At 44.0% G+C, this 13,228-nt stretch overlaps 1 protein-coding gene across 3 annotated transcripts in view; it reads right to left on the minus strand.

Annotated features, from left to right (window-relative positions):
- Klf7 (KLF transcription factor 7) overlaps positions 1 to 13,228 on the minus strand; it is an 88,020-nt gene that overhangs the window by 35,401 nt on the left and 39,391 nt on the right. For 2 of the 3 annotated variants that reach the window (XM_051153936.1, XM_051153935.1), the window contains exon 3: positions 8,199 to 8,829. In XM_051153936.1, coding sequence (XP_051009893.1) covers positions 8,199 to 8,829 — 631 coding nt within the window. The remainder of the gene's footprint in view (positions 1 to 8,198; positions 8,830 to 13,228) is intronic. The other variant, XM_051153937.1, reaches the window with a different exon arrangement.

Consider the following 13,228-nt stretch of genomic DNA (forward strand, 5'->3'; position numbering starts at 1 on the left):
TGCCCTACCACCATGCAGGCTGTACTCGTTCATGAGACGAGGTTCCCAACGCAACATTGTTGTGAAATTGCATTTTAGGCTTTCGTTCCAGAAGAAACACATTCTCAGAGATGGGCAAAGAAGAGCTTCGAGTAGAGCAATAAAATACTGATTAATTTCATGTTTCTTTATTTTTTTGGTTCTTTTATCTTAACATACTTATTTACTGTGCGAACACCAATTATCCATTAAAAGGACATCTGGAATAGGCGTCCCACAAAGCCGGTATTTATTACTATGGTATAATGATAAAATTAATGCGCTTACTGTGTATATGCTGAGTTTAAACCATTCTGCCCAACATGTGCTTAGATAAATTCATCTTCATAAACGTTTAGAGCCTTCATATTACCAGATTACCATGTGGTGAAGTCTAGATTTCTTAGAATCATAAAATTCTCCCAATCAGTTGTCTCCTATCACCTCATTTCATACATCTTTCCCAGCTCCTGAGCAGGCTGAATCCAGACTATTAAACTCTCCCCACCTTGTGAACTGAGCATTTAACCCTTATTCTACTTCCTATCCCATAATCAAGGCCTAATGAGTTTCTGCCTCAACACATGGATAACTGTCATTAGCAGCCATGTGTCTTAGCATCGTGAAGGCCCTTTTAATGTCTTTAAATTGTCCCCATTTCAGTTGCTATTGTATAAATTCAAAAGAATCCTATCTATGGCTCTGAGGAAGTTGAAAGTGGGCCAATAGGCCCCCTGCAGTTTGAAGCTGAGGTATTTAATTTTACCCTACTGATATGCCTGACCTTGAATTAGGCCTTCTATTTATATAAATTAGTGTGATATAACATTCTTGCCATTTAAAAAACAGAAACAGCATCACTAAACATCCCAGCCAAATGGGAAAAAGATTATTTAAATGCCCAGATCTTCCATGCTGCCTCCTCCTCCTATTGATAAGAGCCCTTGCAATCATTCAGTGCTCTTCCTCCCTTAAGACTCCTCAGAATGGCCCTCCTTGCTCTCTAAAGGTCACGCGGTGGCGCCGTGCCTCACACCTACGGGCAATGTAACTGTTGATCTTGATTCTCAACTTCATAGGATTTAGCACTGCCTTAGGGTTAAAAACCCTCTTAGGGTGCCTTAGGGTGTGGAGGACATTTCCAGGATGTTTAACAGGTGGGAAGACCTGCTCTGAATGTGGACAGTACCAGTCCACGAGGAAGTGTGTACACCGAAATTCCTTTCTCTCTATTTTCTAACTGCCTGCCTGCTGCCATCTTCCGGCCCCGAAACTATGTGCCACAATACACTTCCCTCTTTAAACTGCCAGGGGTTTTGTCACAGCAACAATGACAGTAAGTGACAGGCAGCACTTAGTGCCCACTTGGGGGACAGCTGGGGAACAAATAAAGGAAGCAAGACAACCTGTGACGCAGGATGAAAACCCACAGGGCAGCATATCTAGGTCAAACCCTGCTTTTGCCAGCGGGAGTACTACATAGCCTATGTTAAGTCAGTTTGACCTTTCTAGACCTTAGTTTCCCCTCTGTGTGATGTTTCTTGCCCTTCTTATTCCACAGGGAGAGTGGTTTCTATTTGTCTTTTTAACAAATAAGCTGGAATATCCTCAAGCAAGTCTCACCTTAATCCTAAAGGCCAAGACTGCGATGACCATAATAGTAGCGTTTGCTGTTTCCTTGTCCCGAAGGAGAAGTATACTTAAGGTGGTCCTAACTCTTAGCTATTTATTTAATGATTTTTTCATTGTCCATCTGTGTTTAAACTGTTTTCCATTTCCTTTTAAGAATAGATTATGAACAAAGACTTTGTTTGTTTGTTTGTTTTCCCCGTTTTTTGAGACAGGGTTTCTCTGTGTAGCCTTAGCTGTCCTGGATTCGCTTTGTAGACCAGGCTGGTCTTGAACTCACAGCAATCCACCGGCCTCTGCCTCCCGAGTAAGGCATGCGCCACCACGCCTGGCTTATGAACAAAGTCTTATTTCTCCCCAGTCATTAGTGAGCGCATGGAAGTTACAAGCTCAGACCTGAGCACTTTCTTGGTTTGAACCCTTGCCTAATCATCTGGGAGAGCTGTGTGATGCTGAGAAAATCACCTGACCTCTCTGAGTCATTTCACTTCCTCATATATAAATCAGGATAGTACCCATGCCATCTGACATGAGACCTGAAGGGATGGTATTTGCCAGAGATGTGTGCAAAAAAGGCTTGGAATACAGCAGTACTTTTAAGGTGTCCGTTAAACAAGTAAAATAAACAAACTACATTCAAACTTTAAAGAAGTTTTACTATGTATATTTTATAATCACTTCTGTTTAAATCCCAAACACCCACACTTATCCCTTTGTTTGAAATATCCTTTCACTTGAAAATAAACTATATATTACCTCTTGATTTCAATTAAAACTGCTCCAAAGCAGACTTAAATTCTAAAGCCAATTTCACACTTGTGGTCCATTCTCTGGTTAGCATCCTGTTACACCCCTCAAAGTGAAATCTATGCCCTGCTGTGCACTACCTTCTAGCACTCCCACCCCACAGAAAGACTTCTCCAAGGAGCACGCTAGAGAGCGGCTCCTTCCTATCTCCCTCTGGATTAAGATTAAATTGCTGGCCTCTGCCCTGGCTTTGTCCACACGACCCACTCCTAATACTATGACTGTGGACGTGCTTTCCCATGAGTCTCCAAAGAAGAACTGTCTTCCTGTGTGCCCAGCACCATTTCCACCTCAGCCCTTTCTTCTGAGAAGGACTCAAAAAGAAATGGGGAAAACAGCGTTGCCTCTGTGCATAAAGCCATTCTCGTCTTCACAAATGGTGTGTTGCTAAAAACGAGCATAATGGAGAGATTGTCTTAAACACTGGAAGTGCGGGTCCCCTGGTGTTAAAATGCAAGGTTAATTCAGCTAGCTGTGGGCAAGACGAAGAAAACTATGGTCACAGCAAGTCCAGTCATTGAGAGAGATTATTGCACATACCAGAAAAAGAGGGCAGTCAAAGGTGTGCAGTGGCATGGCTGCCGCGAGTGCAAATAAACCACATGTCAACTTGCATGTGTACCTCCCTTTTCTAGGATCCTTCTCAATGCTCCTGTCATCCAGTTCCATCTCACCATCTTGTCCCTCAACCCCAGATCCCCATCCCTAACGTCTTCTCCTTTAGAAAACAGTATTTGTGCCTAAGTTACCAACTTCAACATAATCTGGGTTTTGTGGTTTTGTTTTGTTTTGTTGTTTTAAAAAAATCCACCTCATTGCTTGATATCCTCTGGGCCAAAATGTTTGCAGAATTCAGCATTTTCAAAAACAGCCACAGAAGGAAAAAAAAAATATGTGTGTCTTTTCCAGCCCAGTAAACCTCATCTATATGAAGACTAAATGAATAACATTTTGAAAACTCTTGAATGTGAGCAAATCCACGTCACCAACAATGTACTGCCTTCATGTGGAGAAGGCAGGGGCTCACACATTTCACTTCGTTTCTTTTTGCAACTGTGTCTCCTTTGTAACATATTACCATATAAAAGAGATATGGCATATATATCACTTCAGAGAACAAGAAGCCAGTCTCTCTCCTTTCTCTGGGACCCTTTCCTAAGGCCTTTCCTTTTCTATCCCCAAACAGCTTACCCTGGAACAGCTCGCCTGGATCCATCCACAGCACTCTCCCCCACTGCACCCCTATCACAAGCAGACTCTCCCAGCCCAGTTCCCACACCGTCTACCTTGGCCCTCTAGCTTTTTGCAGCCCTTTCCCTTTTACAAGGAGGCACTTAATCTGATTTTACCCTCCGTGCTTTTTTTTTTCATTATTCTTAGTTCATCCACACCACATAAATTATCGCCTTCACTTTCAGTTCCCCATGTGCCCCATTCACACCAATTCCAAATAAATACTTGATTCCCATCCATTTAATCCAAATTAATTCATATTCCTTCTCCCAGCCTCCATCCTAATCCTCGCCCCCACTTCTCATCCATTTCTCTTTCTTACAGTGCCTATTCTTCTTCTTTTCCCCATGCCTGTCTTCCAAGACAGTCTAGATGTAGAAGACTGTTGTGGGATGGATGGTGATGGCTTTCCTTGCCATCTTAGGAAAGCCATATTCTATGTCACTGCCAATTTCCAGAGACTAGAGCTTTCAGGATCCATTTATCCAACCCTCCACTCTGGTGTCCATGGCATCATCCCTGCCCACCCACAAATCAGCCACTGGAGTGAGAAAACAACAGTCACTTGATTACACATTGAATGTACCCAAGTGCTTGGGTGAAGAAATGTCACAGGCAAATGTATTTTCTGATCTTGGAATACATTCATACACATGATGAGGTCTCTCGCTCGGGTATAAGAGGCAACTTCAAACACAAGTTACTTAATGTCTCATGCACATAGTCTGAAGGTAATCTTTTACATTTTTTTTTTTTTGTTTTATATTTTGTTTACCTGCATTTTCACTCTTGTTTGTATAAAATGCCAGGTGGGGAACTGTCTACTCTTGGTGTCAAATAGGGGGGAGGGTCTCAAAAAATTTGCGGAGGGTCTGAAAAGATAACTCAGTTGGCCAAGCACTTACCACATAAACATGGGAATGTGGGTTCAGATCGTCAGTGCCCACATTAGAAAACCTCAATGGAATGATTCCTAATGATATTCTGCTATACTCAATAGATTGGTGCCCTGATGTCATCAGAGCACTTCCTCTAGCAGCAGATGGGAAAGGTTGCAGAGGCCTGCAGCCAGACTTTATGTGGAGAGAGTCTAAGTCAGAGGTCTCCATAGGTTCCCTCCCCTCAGAGCTCAGGGAAACCCTGGAAAGAGGAGGAGGACAAATTACATAAGTCAGAGGAGATGGAGGCCACAGGAGAACATGCCCGCTGTATCAACTGACCAGGGCTCATATGGACTCACAGAGACTGAAGTAGCAAGCACAGGGCTTGCATGAGTCCACAGGTCCTCTGCATATTGAGTTATGGCCATTGGCTTGGGGTGTCTATGGGACTCCTAACAGTGGGGGTCAGTGTGTCTCTGACTCTTTTTGCCTGCTCCTGGGATTCTTTTTCTCCCATTAGGTTGTCTTGTACAGTCTCAATATGAGAGCGTTTGCCTTGTCTTACTGTATCTTGCTTTGTTGTGTTTGGTTGATGTCTCTTGGAGGCCTGCTCCCTTCGGAAGGGAAACGGAAGGGGAATGGAAGGGGAATGGATCTGGGGGAGAGGGGAGGGGAGGGGAGAGCTGGGAGGAGTGGAAGGAGGGAATGCTTTGGTTTGGATGAGAAGAATCTGTTTCCAACAATAAACAAACAAACAAACAAACACACGCCAAGCATGGCATGGTACAACTGTAACCCCAGAGCTGGGGAAGGGAAGACAGAAGGATTCACTGAGTGAGACAGCCCAGCCAATCAATGAGCTTCTTGTTCCGCGTGATACCATTTCTGAGAACCTCAGGTGGCAAAGAGGTTGAGGGAGGCACTGAATGTTGACTTCTGGCACCTATATGTGTATACACACACCCAAAAAACCCCCAGGGACACAGACACATACATACCGAGAAAAGAATTTTAGAGTTTGTATAATTTTGGATTTGTGGTCAAGGATATTCAACTTTTCTTTAGCTCTAGCTAACCAGCTCATTTCTAGTTTGCATAAAGCTTCTTGACTTGGTTATCACTACCCAAGGCCAAGACCAAGAATAGCAAAGCAAACCACCACAGCAGTAATAATAACAAAAGAACTCCATTAATGTTGTTAAGGAGCTCTTAGGATCTGCCAAGTGAACTAGTTATTCAACCTTAAACTATCTGCGACATGGACACAGTTATCCTTTGTTAGAAATGAGGAGACTGAAAGTCAGAAAAGATGATCCATACAGGTCTTAAGTCTAGTAAGACAGAACCCAGACTCCACTGCACTTGACTCTACCGCCCAGTTCTTACCCGCTATCCAACACTACCTTACTCAGACCGTATACTGATGCTGTCAGTAAGATTTTCCTGTGGAGAGGGATTTTGGCCCTTCTGTCCATCACAAAGCAAGTGGTTGCTGGAGCTGGGCATAACAAGCCCCACCTTGGTACTCACTCTGAGTAGCCATTTTCAAAGAACAACCCTCCCCAAACAATGCATCAGTCATCAGAGTGACTCCCTGGATGTCTCCAATGGGGTAGCAAGGTGGGAAGAAGAAAATGTTCTACTCCCCAAATTTCTGTTCCTCAGAGCTGCCCAGCATCTACCCAAGAGGAACCTGGTTAGTGTCAAAAGCTGAGGATGGTATCTGTCTAAATCCATGGATATTGCAACCCTGCCTGTCTCAACATTCTCTCTTCATTTCTCTGGTTTACTTGGGGGTGGGGGTGGGAGCAGAAGGAGTGAGTTTTGCTCTGCAATCAAGAGGTGGGCGCTGTACCATCTCATCATTACCATCTTCCCTGATTAAAAAAAAAAAAAAAAAAAGTAAATAGAAATTAAAGTTATTTCAGAACAGTATCAAGAGAGGAAAAGGACTGACAACAGAAGGTAGCGTTGACTTTGGTGTCTGGAACGTGAGCTCAGATTCATATGGGAATCCAAAGCTGGACCATGATATTCAAAAGCTATGTGAGGGGGACCATGCTACAAACCTAGCAAGAGCCACAGTGGTTTCAGCTCAGTCCTAGGAGTGCACGCCTAAGTCAGGATATAGGAAGCAACGTTAGTGCCCATCATTGCATGACAGTCCCTCTGATGTCCAAACCCATGGCTCTCACACTCACACAGAATTCACTTTCCTTCAGGAAAATTGTTTATGGTCTCACAAAGACACCACAGGGAAATCACCCAAACATCAGAACTGACAGAGGCCTTTGGAGCCCTATTGTTTGAGAAATGTAGAAAATGTGGCTCAAGCAGTAAAGAGATACGCAGTCACAGAGTTAATCAAAACAAGACCCAGGTTGTATGACTTTCTAGCCAGAGCAACTTCCTTCGTGTCCCAGAGTATAACACCGCCCCCCATCCCTCCCATCCTCCCACCCCACCCCGCTAGGTTGGGTTGGTTAGTTGTGTTTTTAGACACTGTCTCACTATGTAGCCCTGATTGGCTGGTACTCACTTATGTAGACCAGACTGGCCTAAAATTCATAAAGAGCTACTTGTCTCTGCCTTCCAAGTGCTGAGCCTAAAAGGCCTGTACCACCATACCTGGCCCTGGCGACTTCTCTTACCTCCTAGCCATCACTGACTTTCTCTTAGAACATCTAATACCTTTGGGATCTCTCCCTAAGCCCTATACAAGGATCATATAAGTGATACACTGTTAGCAACCCACTTAAAAACCGCCAATCCCAGTAATTGCTCCTGGTGGCACTTTAGCCGACCAAGAGACCTCACCCCAAGCTCCAACCCAAGGACTGAAAACAAAGACAGTATTACAGAAAAATGGCAATTTCCCTCTTTTCTGTGTGAACCCTTCACTTCCAAATGATCCTACTGCCCCCAAAGACCAATGCAATTCCTTGGAATCAGCACAGAAATTCTGAGTAAAATACATAGCCCTCCCCCTTCACCGCCCCCCCCAGCAATGTAATCACTTTAGCAACTTCTTCTCAGTAACAAGCTCATTAAAAAGCAATTCTGCCATCTCTCCATTAAAGCATGCGCCGGAGAACAATGCAAAATAGGAGATGCCAATTAATTATAGAATGATCACATCTAATGAACTCTGAAACCCTCCTGCTGTTGGTGACTTTGATAAAAAACCAGGGATTGCTAGGGAAAGGGTGAACAGGGACACCCTGGCTACCTTGTTTAACTGTGTGTGCTTTGAAACGTACCCTTCAACTTTCAGTGCTGATCAAACCTGCGGAGGCACAGTCACAAAACAATGACAAGTGCCAATGTGGAGGGACTTGGGGATGTCACATAAGACTGTGAGTCACACCACCAGAGTCCCCTTCCAACAGCCTCAGGACTGCCTGGTTCTCTGTTGGGGTTGGTCTTGCCCCTGACGCTGGCTCTCCTCAGCCACGCAGTGACAAACCCATGTCATGTGCTGGTACATCCTAAGAGTTTTGGGCCGGAAGTGAGTCATTCTATTTCCCTAGCTAGCCCTCCTGCCTCTCTGTGCCCTCCTAGAGAAGCGTATCCCGTCACAAGCAGAACACCCAAAAGAGGAAGAAATGACCTGCGGCCAACTTGTACCACTACCTGTGTGAGTCCTCTGGTGGGCCTTTAAGTGGGAGCTTTTTGTATAAACTTTCCGGCACCCGTTAAACTGACAGCGATGGACCCTCTTCTTGTTTTCAGGGCATGTGTCAGCCCCTACCCCTCCTTGTTCACTGTCGCTCTGTCCACTCTTAACTGCTCCAGCTGGTGTCACGGCTGTTGCTGCTGCCACCCCTCCCACCTTCACTGAGCTGAGGGAAGCCTTCTTGGCCACCAGTTTCAACGTCACCGTGCCATCCACGGCTGAGAGAGTCTGTGAGGTTTTGACCAGATGGCGGCTGAGCTCAGGGGATGAGGGAGGCGTTAATGAGGTCACTGCGTTGAGCTGGGCCTGGTTGACGGCTGTGTAGCTGTCTAGAGAAGAGCTGGTTGGCTGGAGGCTGAGGCAGGTCTCAGATAGCAACTTGTCCCGAGAGAGCAAAATGTCCACAGCGGAGCTCTTCTCGCAGATGGTGGCTTCCACTGGGAGCAGCAGGGGGTCTAAGCGCCGGAAGCTTTCCTCAATGCACGGGGGAGGAGAGGCATGGAGGAAACAGTCCAAGTCCTCGCCAAAGGTCTCCGAGATCCGCCGGGGTTCTGTCTGGAGGTAGCGTTCCAACTCAAGGCATGTCTGCAGGGGAAGGAAGGCGAGAAGTAACCATCAGAGGCACAGGACACTAGGAGGCCATGCGTGCTTTGACAGGCAAAAGGGAAAGGACAGAGATGGACAGTGTTGGAAACGCTCTTGCCTACAGATCTGATGTCTTGGTATTTACTCTCTGAGTACGTCTAAGGTGTTCAGCAGGGCCACACGGGATGACTTCAACAACTAGTAGACAGAACCCGGGGGCCCAGAAGGGCTCTCTCACACTTACTGAAATCCATAGAACCTCGACACCTAAATCACGGTCTCTTTCCCTCCCATCAATTGAGCAGGTAAGACGTGCCACACATTCCTAGGATTTTCCCAGGGAAGCAAGATGCAAATAGAAGCAAAGGCTGCTCATGGTCCCTTATCGCTGGTCAAAACAGACTTGAACGAGTCACAAAACTAAGTCAACTTTACAAATCGACCTGCACAAAAAAAAACCACGTCTAAACAAAGAGCTAACTTCAGAAGCCATCCGTGGAGAGTCAGCCCTGCCTTGGGCCTGGGTTCTGTGACCACAAAGGAATGGCTATCATTCTACAGAATGTCTATTCTAAAGCTTCAAGAAATAAGACAAAACCCCCATTGTCCATCTAGTATGTCATAACTAAGGCAATCGCTCTCCACTGCGTGGCAAGGGGCATGGATCTCATTACGACTGCTTAGCACCTCCGACTGGCCAGTCAAAATAAGTTCAAAGATGATGTCAATGAGGACCTGTGGAACATGCCAGGTGTAACGGTGCACACTTTTAATCCCAGTACTCAGGAATCCGAGGCAGGCAGATTTCTCTGCCAGCCTGGCCTACATACTGTGTAAAAGACCTATGAAAGAGAAAGGATTATAAAGCATACGTTTTCCACCCAGGAGATAGGGAGGAACCAAAAAAGTTTAGTTTCTACAACAACAAAAATCTTCCACTGAGGTGTTCCCAGGTCCTTGCAGGATGACAGAGACTGAGGCAACAACAAGCCTGTATTCCACAGGTCTCCTTGACTAGTCCAGACCCTTCCATCAGATGACACAACCACCTTGCACAAACACCTCCCTTCCACTCTGTCCTCCAAAGGCTTCAAAAAAGAAACGCGAATGGCAATTCAGACTGTGACTAGCCCCAGATAGACGGCCTCCATGACGCTCCCAGCCAATCAGTGTCCTAGCTATAGGAAGTTATTCTGTTCAGAGCACACTCTCACGGCATACCTGGTCAAGTTGTGTCTGCCAAGTGTCTTATTTTGGTAACATTTAAGCCAGCCAGTTTTTAGTCAGACTTCAAGTAAATCTTTGCATTTCTGAATAAGAACCAGATTTGTAACAACAACAACAACAAAACAGCAATAAGAACAAAAAAAAAAATCCCCCAGCTTTGGGCTTCACATCTGGTAGTTAATGCCCTGAACCAAAGGATGGTTTCTATATCCACTCAACATTCACATTACCTGTATTCATGCAACTACCATGCTTGAAGCAAGGCTCAGGGACTTCTATGATAAAAGACACAGTCACAGAACATGTGACACAGGTACAGAGTAAACAGCCGTAAGCTACGAGTGGCATGAGTTCACAAAGCAAGGTGGCTGCAAACGCCTTTGTAAGCTGTCGGGGAGGGTACCAGAGTAAGGAGTTCTCCACTGCCTAGTGTGTAGATGCTTATCAAGGAAGGCATACATGATAAATAAGTTCTGATGTTTTAACTGACGACTAAATAAATACCTGGTTCGGTTCTTCCCCATACTTTATGTTAGAAACAAATAACCCAATACTGCGACCTTCTCAGGTGTAGGATTTGCACTACCCTTGCAGGAGCCTTTTCTGAATTCTGTGCCTGAACACTTGCCCCTTTCTTTCTCTACCCAATTGCTAGGAGCTGTTGTTCGCTTCCTTCCACTGCTGAAGCCCTCAGTCATCGCCCTGGTGGACTCACTTCTATGTCACGAAATCTTAATCTTGAAACTGGTAAGCTCCTCCTTCCCCTCTTAAACCAGTCCCCATCACCAAGCACCTGGCACGCAACAGGCACATAAGGTTAATCAAGGATGCAGTTACTGTGTGCTATTGCTGTGGTCCTTCTATCTCCTCCATTTTTCACAAGTCCGTTACCCCAGTAACTGGCCCCACCCTTGACACCTAGTGAAGATGAAAAACACAAAACAAAACAACCTGGAACTTAACTGCATAGTTCCCCTACTCTCGTGTACTTGTCATCAAAATCTATCTGCTTCTCCTATCTCTCTACCACCTTCACATAAGACCTTTTATTTTTTCCATTATGCTTATTATTTTATAGCTGTTTCAGTAGAGGAATCCACTGCTACCGAGAGCAAGTAAGAGGCATGTTAATATCCAGATATTTGGAGATTTTTCTAGATATCTATGACTGTGTCTCCTGATCTTATGACTGTGTGAGCAAGTAACAGACTTTATAGGTATCAAGCCTTTTGAATTTTCTGAGGTTTCCACTACAGCACCAGAGTGTGCCTCATCGTGAGGAGGCAAGCAGTTTTAGAAATGATGACGAAAACATGGCTTGGAGTACATAATCAGACTGCTTCCTGCCCTTTTGCCCAAAGAGAGGAACCAGAGCTCTGGGAGGCGGTCATGTTCCAGGCAGAAGTCAGCTGAGTCATGGGTTATTGGGTGTCACTGGGGTTGTTCTCAGAATGACTCTCACACACCTAGCCGATGTTGTCTGAGGAGGCGACTTTACTATCACCAGTCTACGTATAGAGTTCTGAGAAGCTGGAATATTTTAAACACATTTAGATACTATTATAGAAGGATTTAAAAAATAGCCTTCCCAGTACGCTAGGCTTTGCCTCCCAGGAGTCCTTGTGCTAGAAACATGGAAATATCACAGCCTCTAAAATTTGGGCTGCTTCAAGAAAGGCTGTAATTTTGTAGAATATCCTCCATGGCTGTCAATCAGGAGGTGTGGAAAACCCCATATAGTCACTATGGAGGGATTTTTTTTTTTTTTTGTCTTGAGAAATCCATTCCCTGTAATCTGTTAAAAAATAAAGCTTAGATAAAAGACATATTTTCAGCTGGAACGTAGGATGAGGAGTTTAAAGAATTTCCTGTCAAGAGTATAGAAACTAAAATGCTATGGGTAAAAAAAAAAAAAAAAAACAGTACGATAAGATTATATCCAAGAAAGAGTTCATTTGCAATATCATTTGTAAGTATTTGCAAGACTGCTTTAACCAATGCCTTCAATGTTTAATGTGAAATTAGGCTCTACTAATGTGTTCATAGATTTTAATATTATTAGTTCTACATATCCATACAGGCATAGACAGAAATAAATGCATATATTATATAAAAGTATACACATGGATATAACCTAACTTTGTCTACTAAAAAAGCTTAAAGGTAAATATACCCAGTAGCATCTAGGTGTGGTGGTGCACAAAGGCAGGCAGATTGCTGTGAGTTCAGGGGCAGCCTGGTGTACAAAGTGAGTCCAGGACAGCCAGATACAGAGAAATCCTATCTCTGAAAAGAAAAAACACACACACACACACACACACACACACACACACACACACACAAAAAACAAAAACAAAAACAAAACAAATACTCAGTAGCAATGGCACAGAGGCCTTGGTTCCTAAATATTATTATCCATCAAAGAGAGGCAGAGGTCACTGGAAAAATACCTGTTTCGTGGACTGGGGCAAAAACTGTAAGCTAAGCCTAGAAGACCCTGTGGTCCCTGAAAATAAGGAAATGTGAGGGATTGCTCATATGGAAGCGAGGTGCAGCAAAGACTGTGCTGTTAACTCAAAGGGGTCTTCAGTGGCCAAATCTGGCCAATAGGGGAAAATTCTGATCATGATAACTGATTATAACCCATCAAATAAAAACTCATACTATCAACAAAGCAAAATGACAGCAAGTAAGACTAATCAATAAAGGCACAAGTCAAGAGTAAAAAAATAGAAGAAACAAGGTATTTTTCTATTCAAAGTATTTCCCAAGCAGACATTAAATCCAAAGACAAAAATTATAACTTCATAGTGGGGAAAGATGGCAGATACATACAGTGACAACTCATGTCGGTAACATGCACTCTCTGTATGATATGCTCGAAGAGGCAGTGCATTATTCTGTAGTGTTCCTGCCAAAGATATATAAACCCCATCTAATCATGAGAAAATAGACAAACCCAAATAGATTCCATTACACAAAACAGCTGGCCAGTTATAAATGTCAAGGTCATAAGCTATAAAGCGGGGCTGCAAAGCTGTCACAGACTAGAAGAGATGATATGATATGGATCTTAGACCAATAAAATATTGGAGAAATAATGAAATTCTAATAAAGTATATAAATTAGCTAATGGTATTTTCCTAATGATAATTTCCTGGTGATGATAATA

This window comes from Acomys russatus, chromosome 12, assembly GCF_903995435.1.
Source record: "Acomys russatus chromosome 12, mAcoRus1.1, whole genome shotgun sequence".
In the NCBI taxonomy this organism is placed as follows: domain Eukaryota; kingdom Metazoa; phylum Chordata; class Mammalia; order Rodentia; family Muridae; genus Acomys; species Acomys russatus.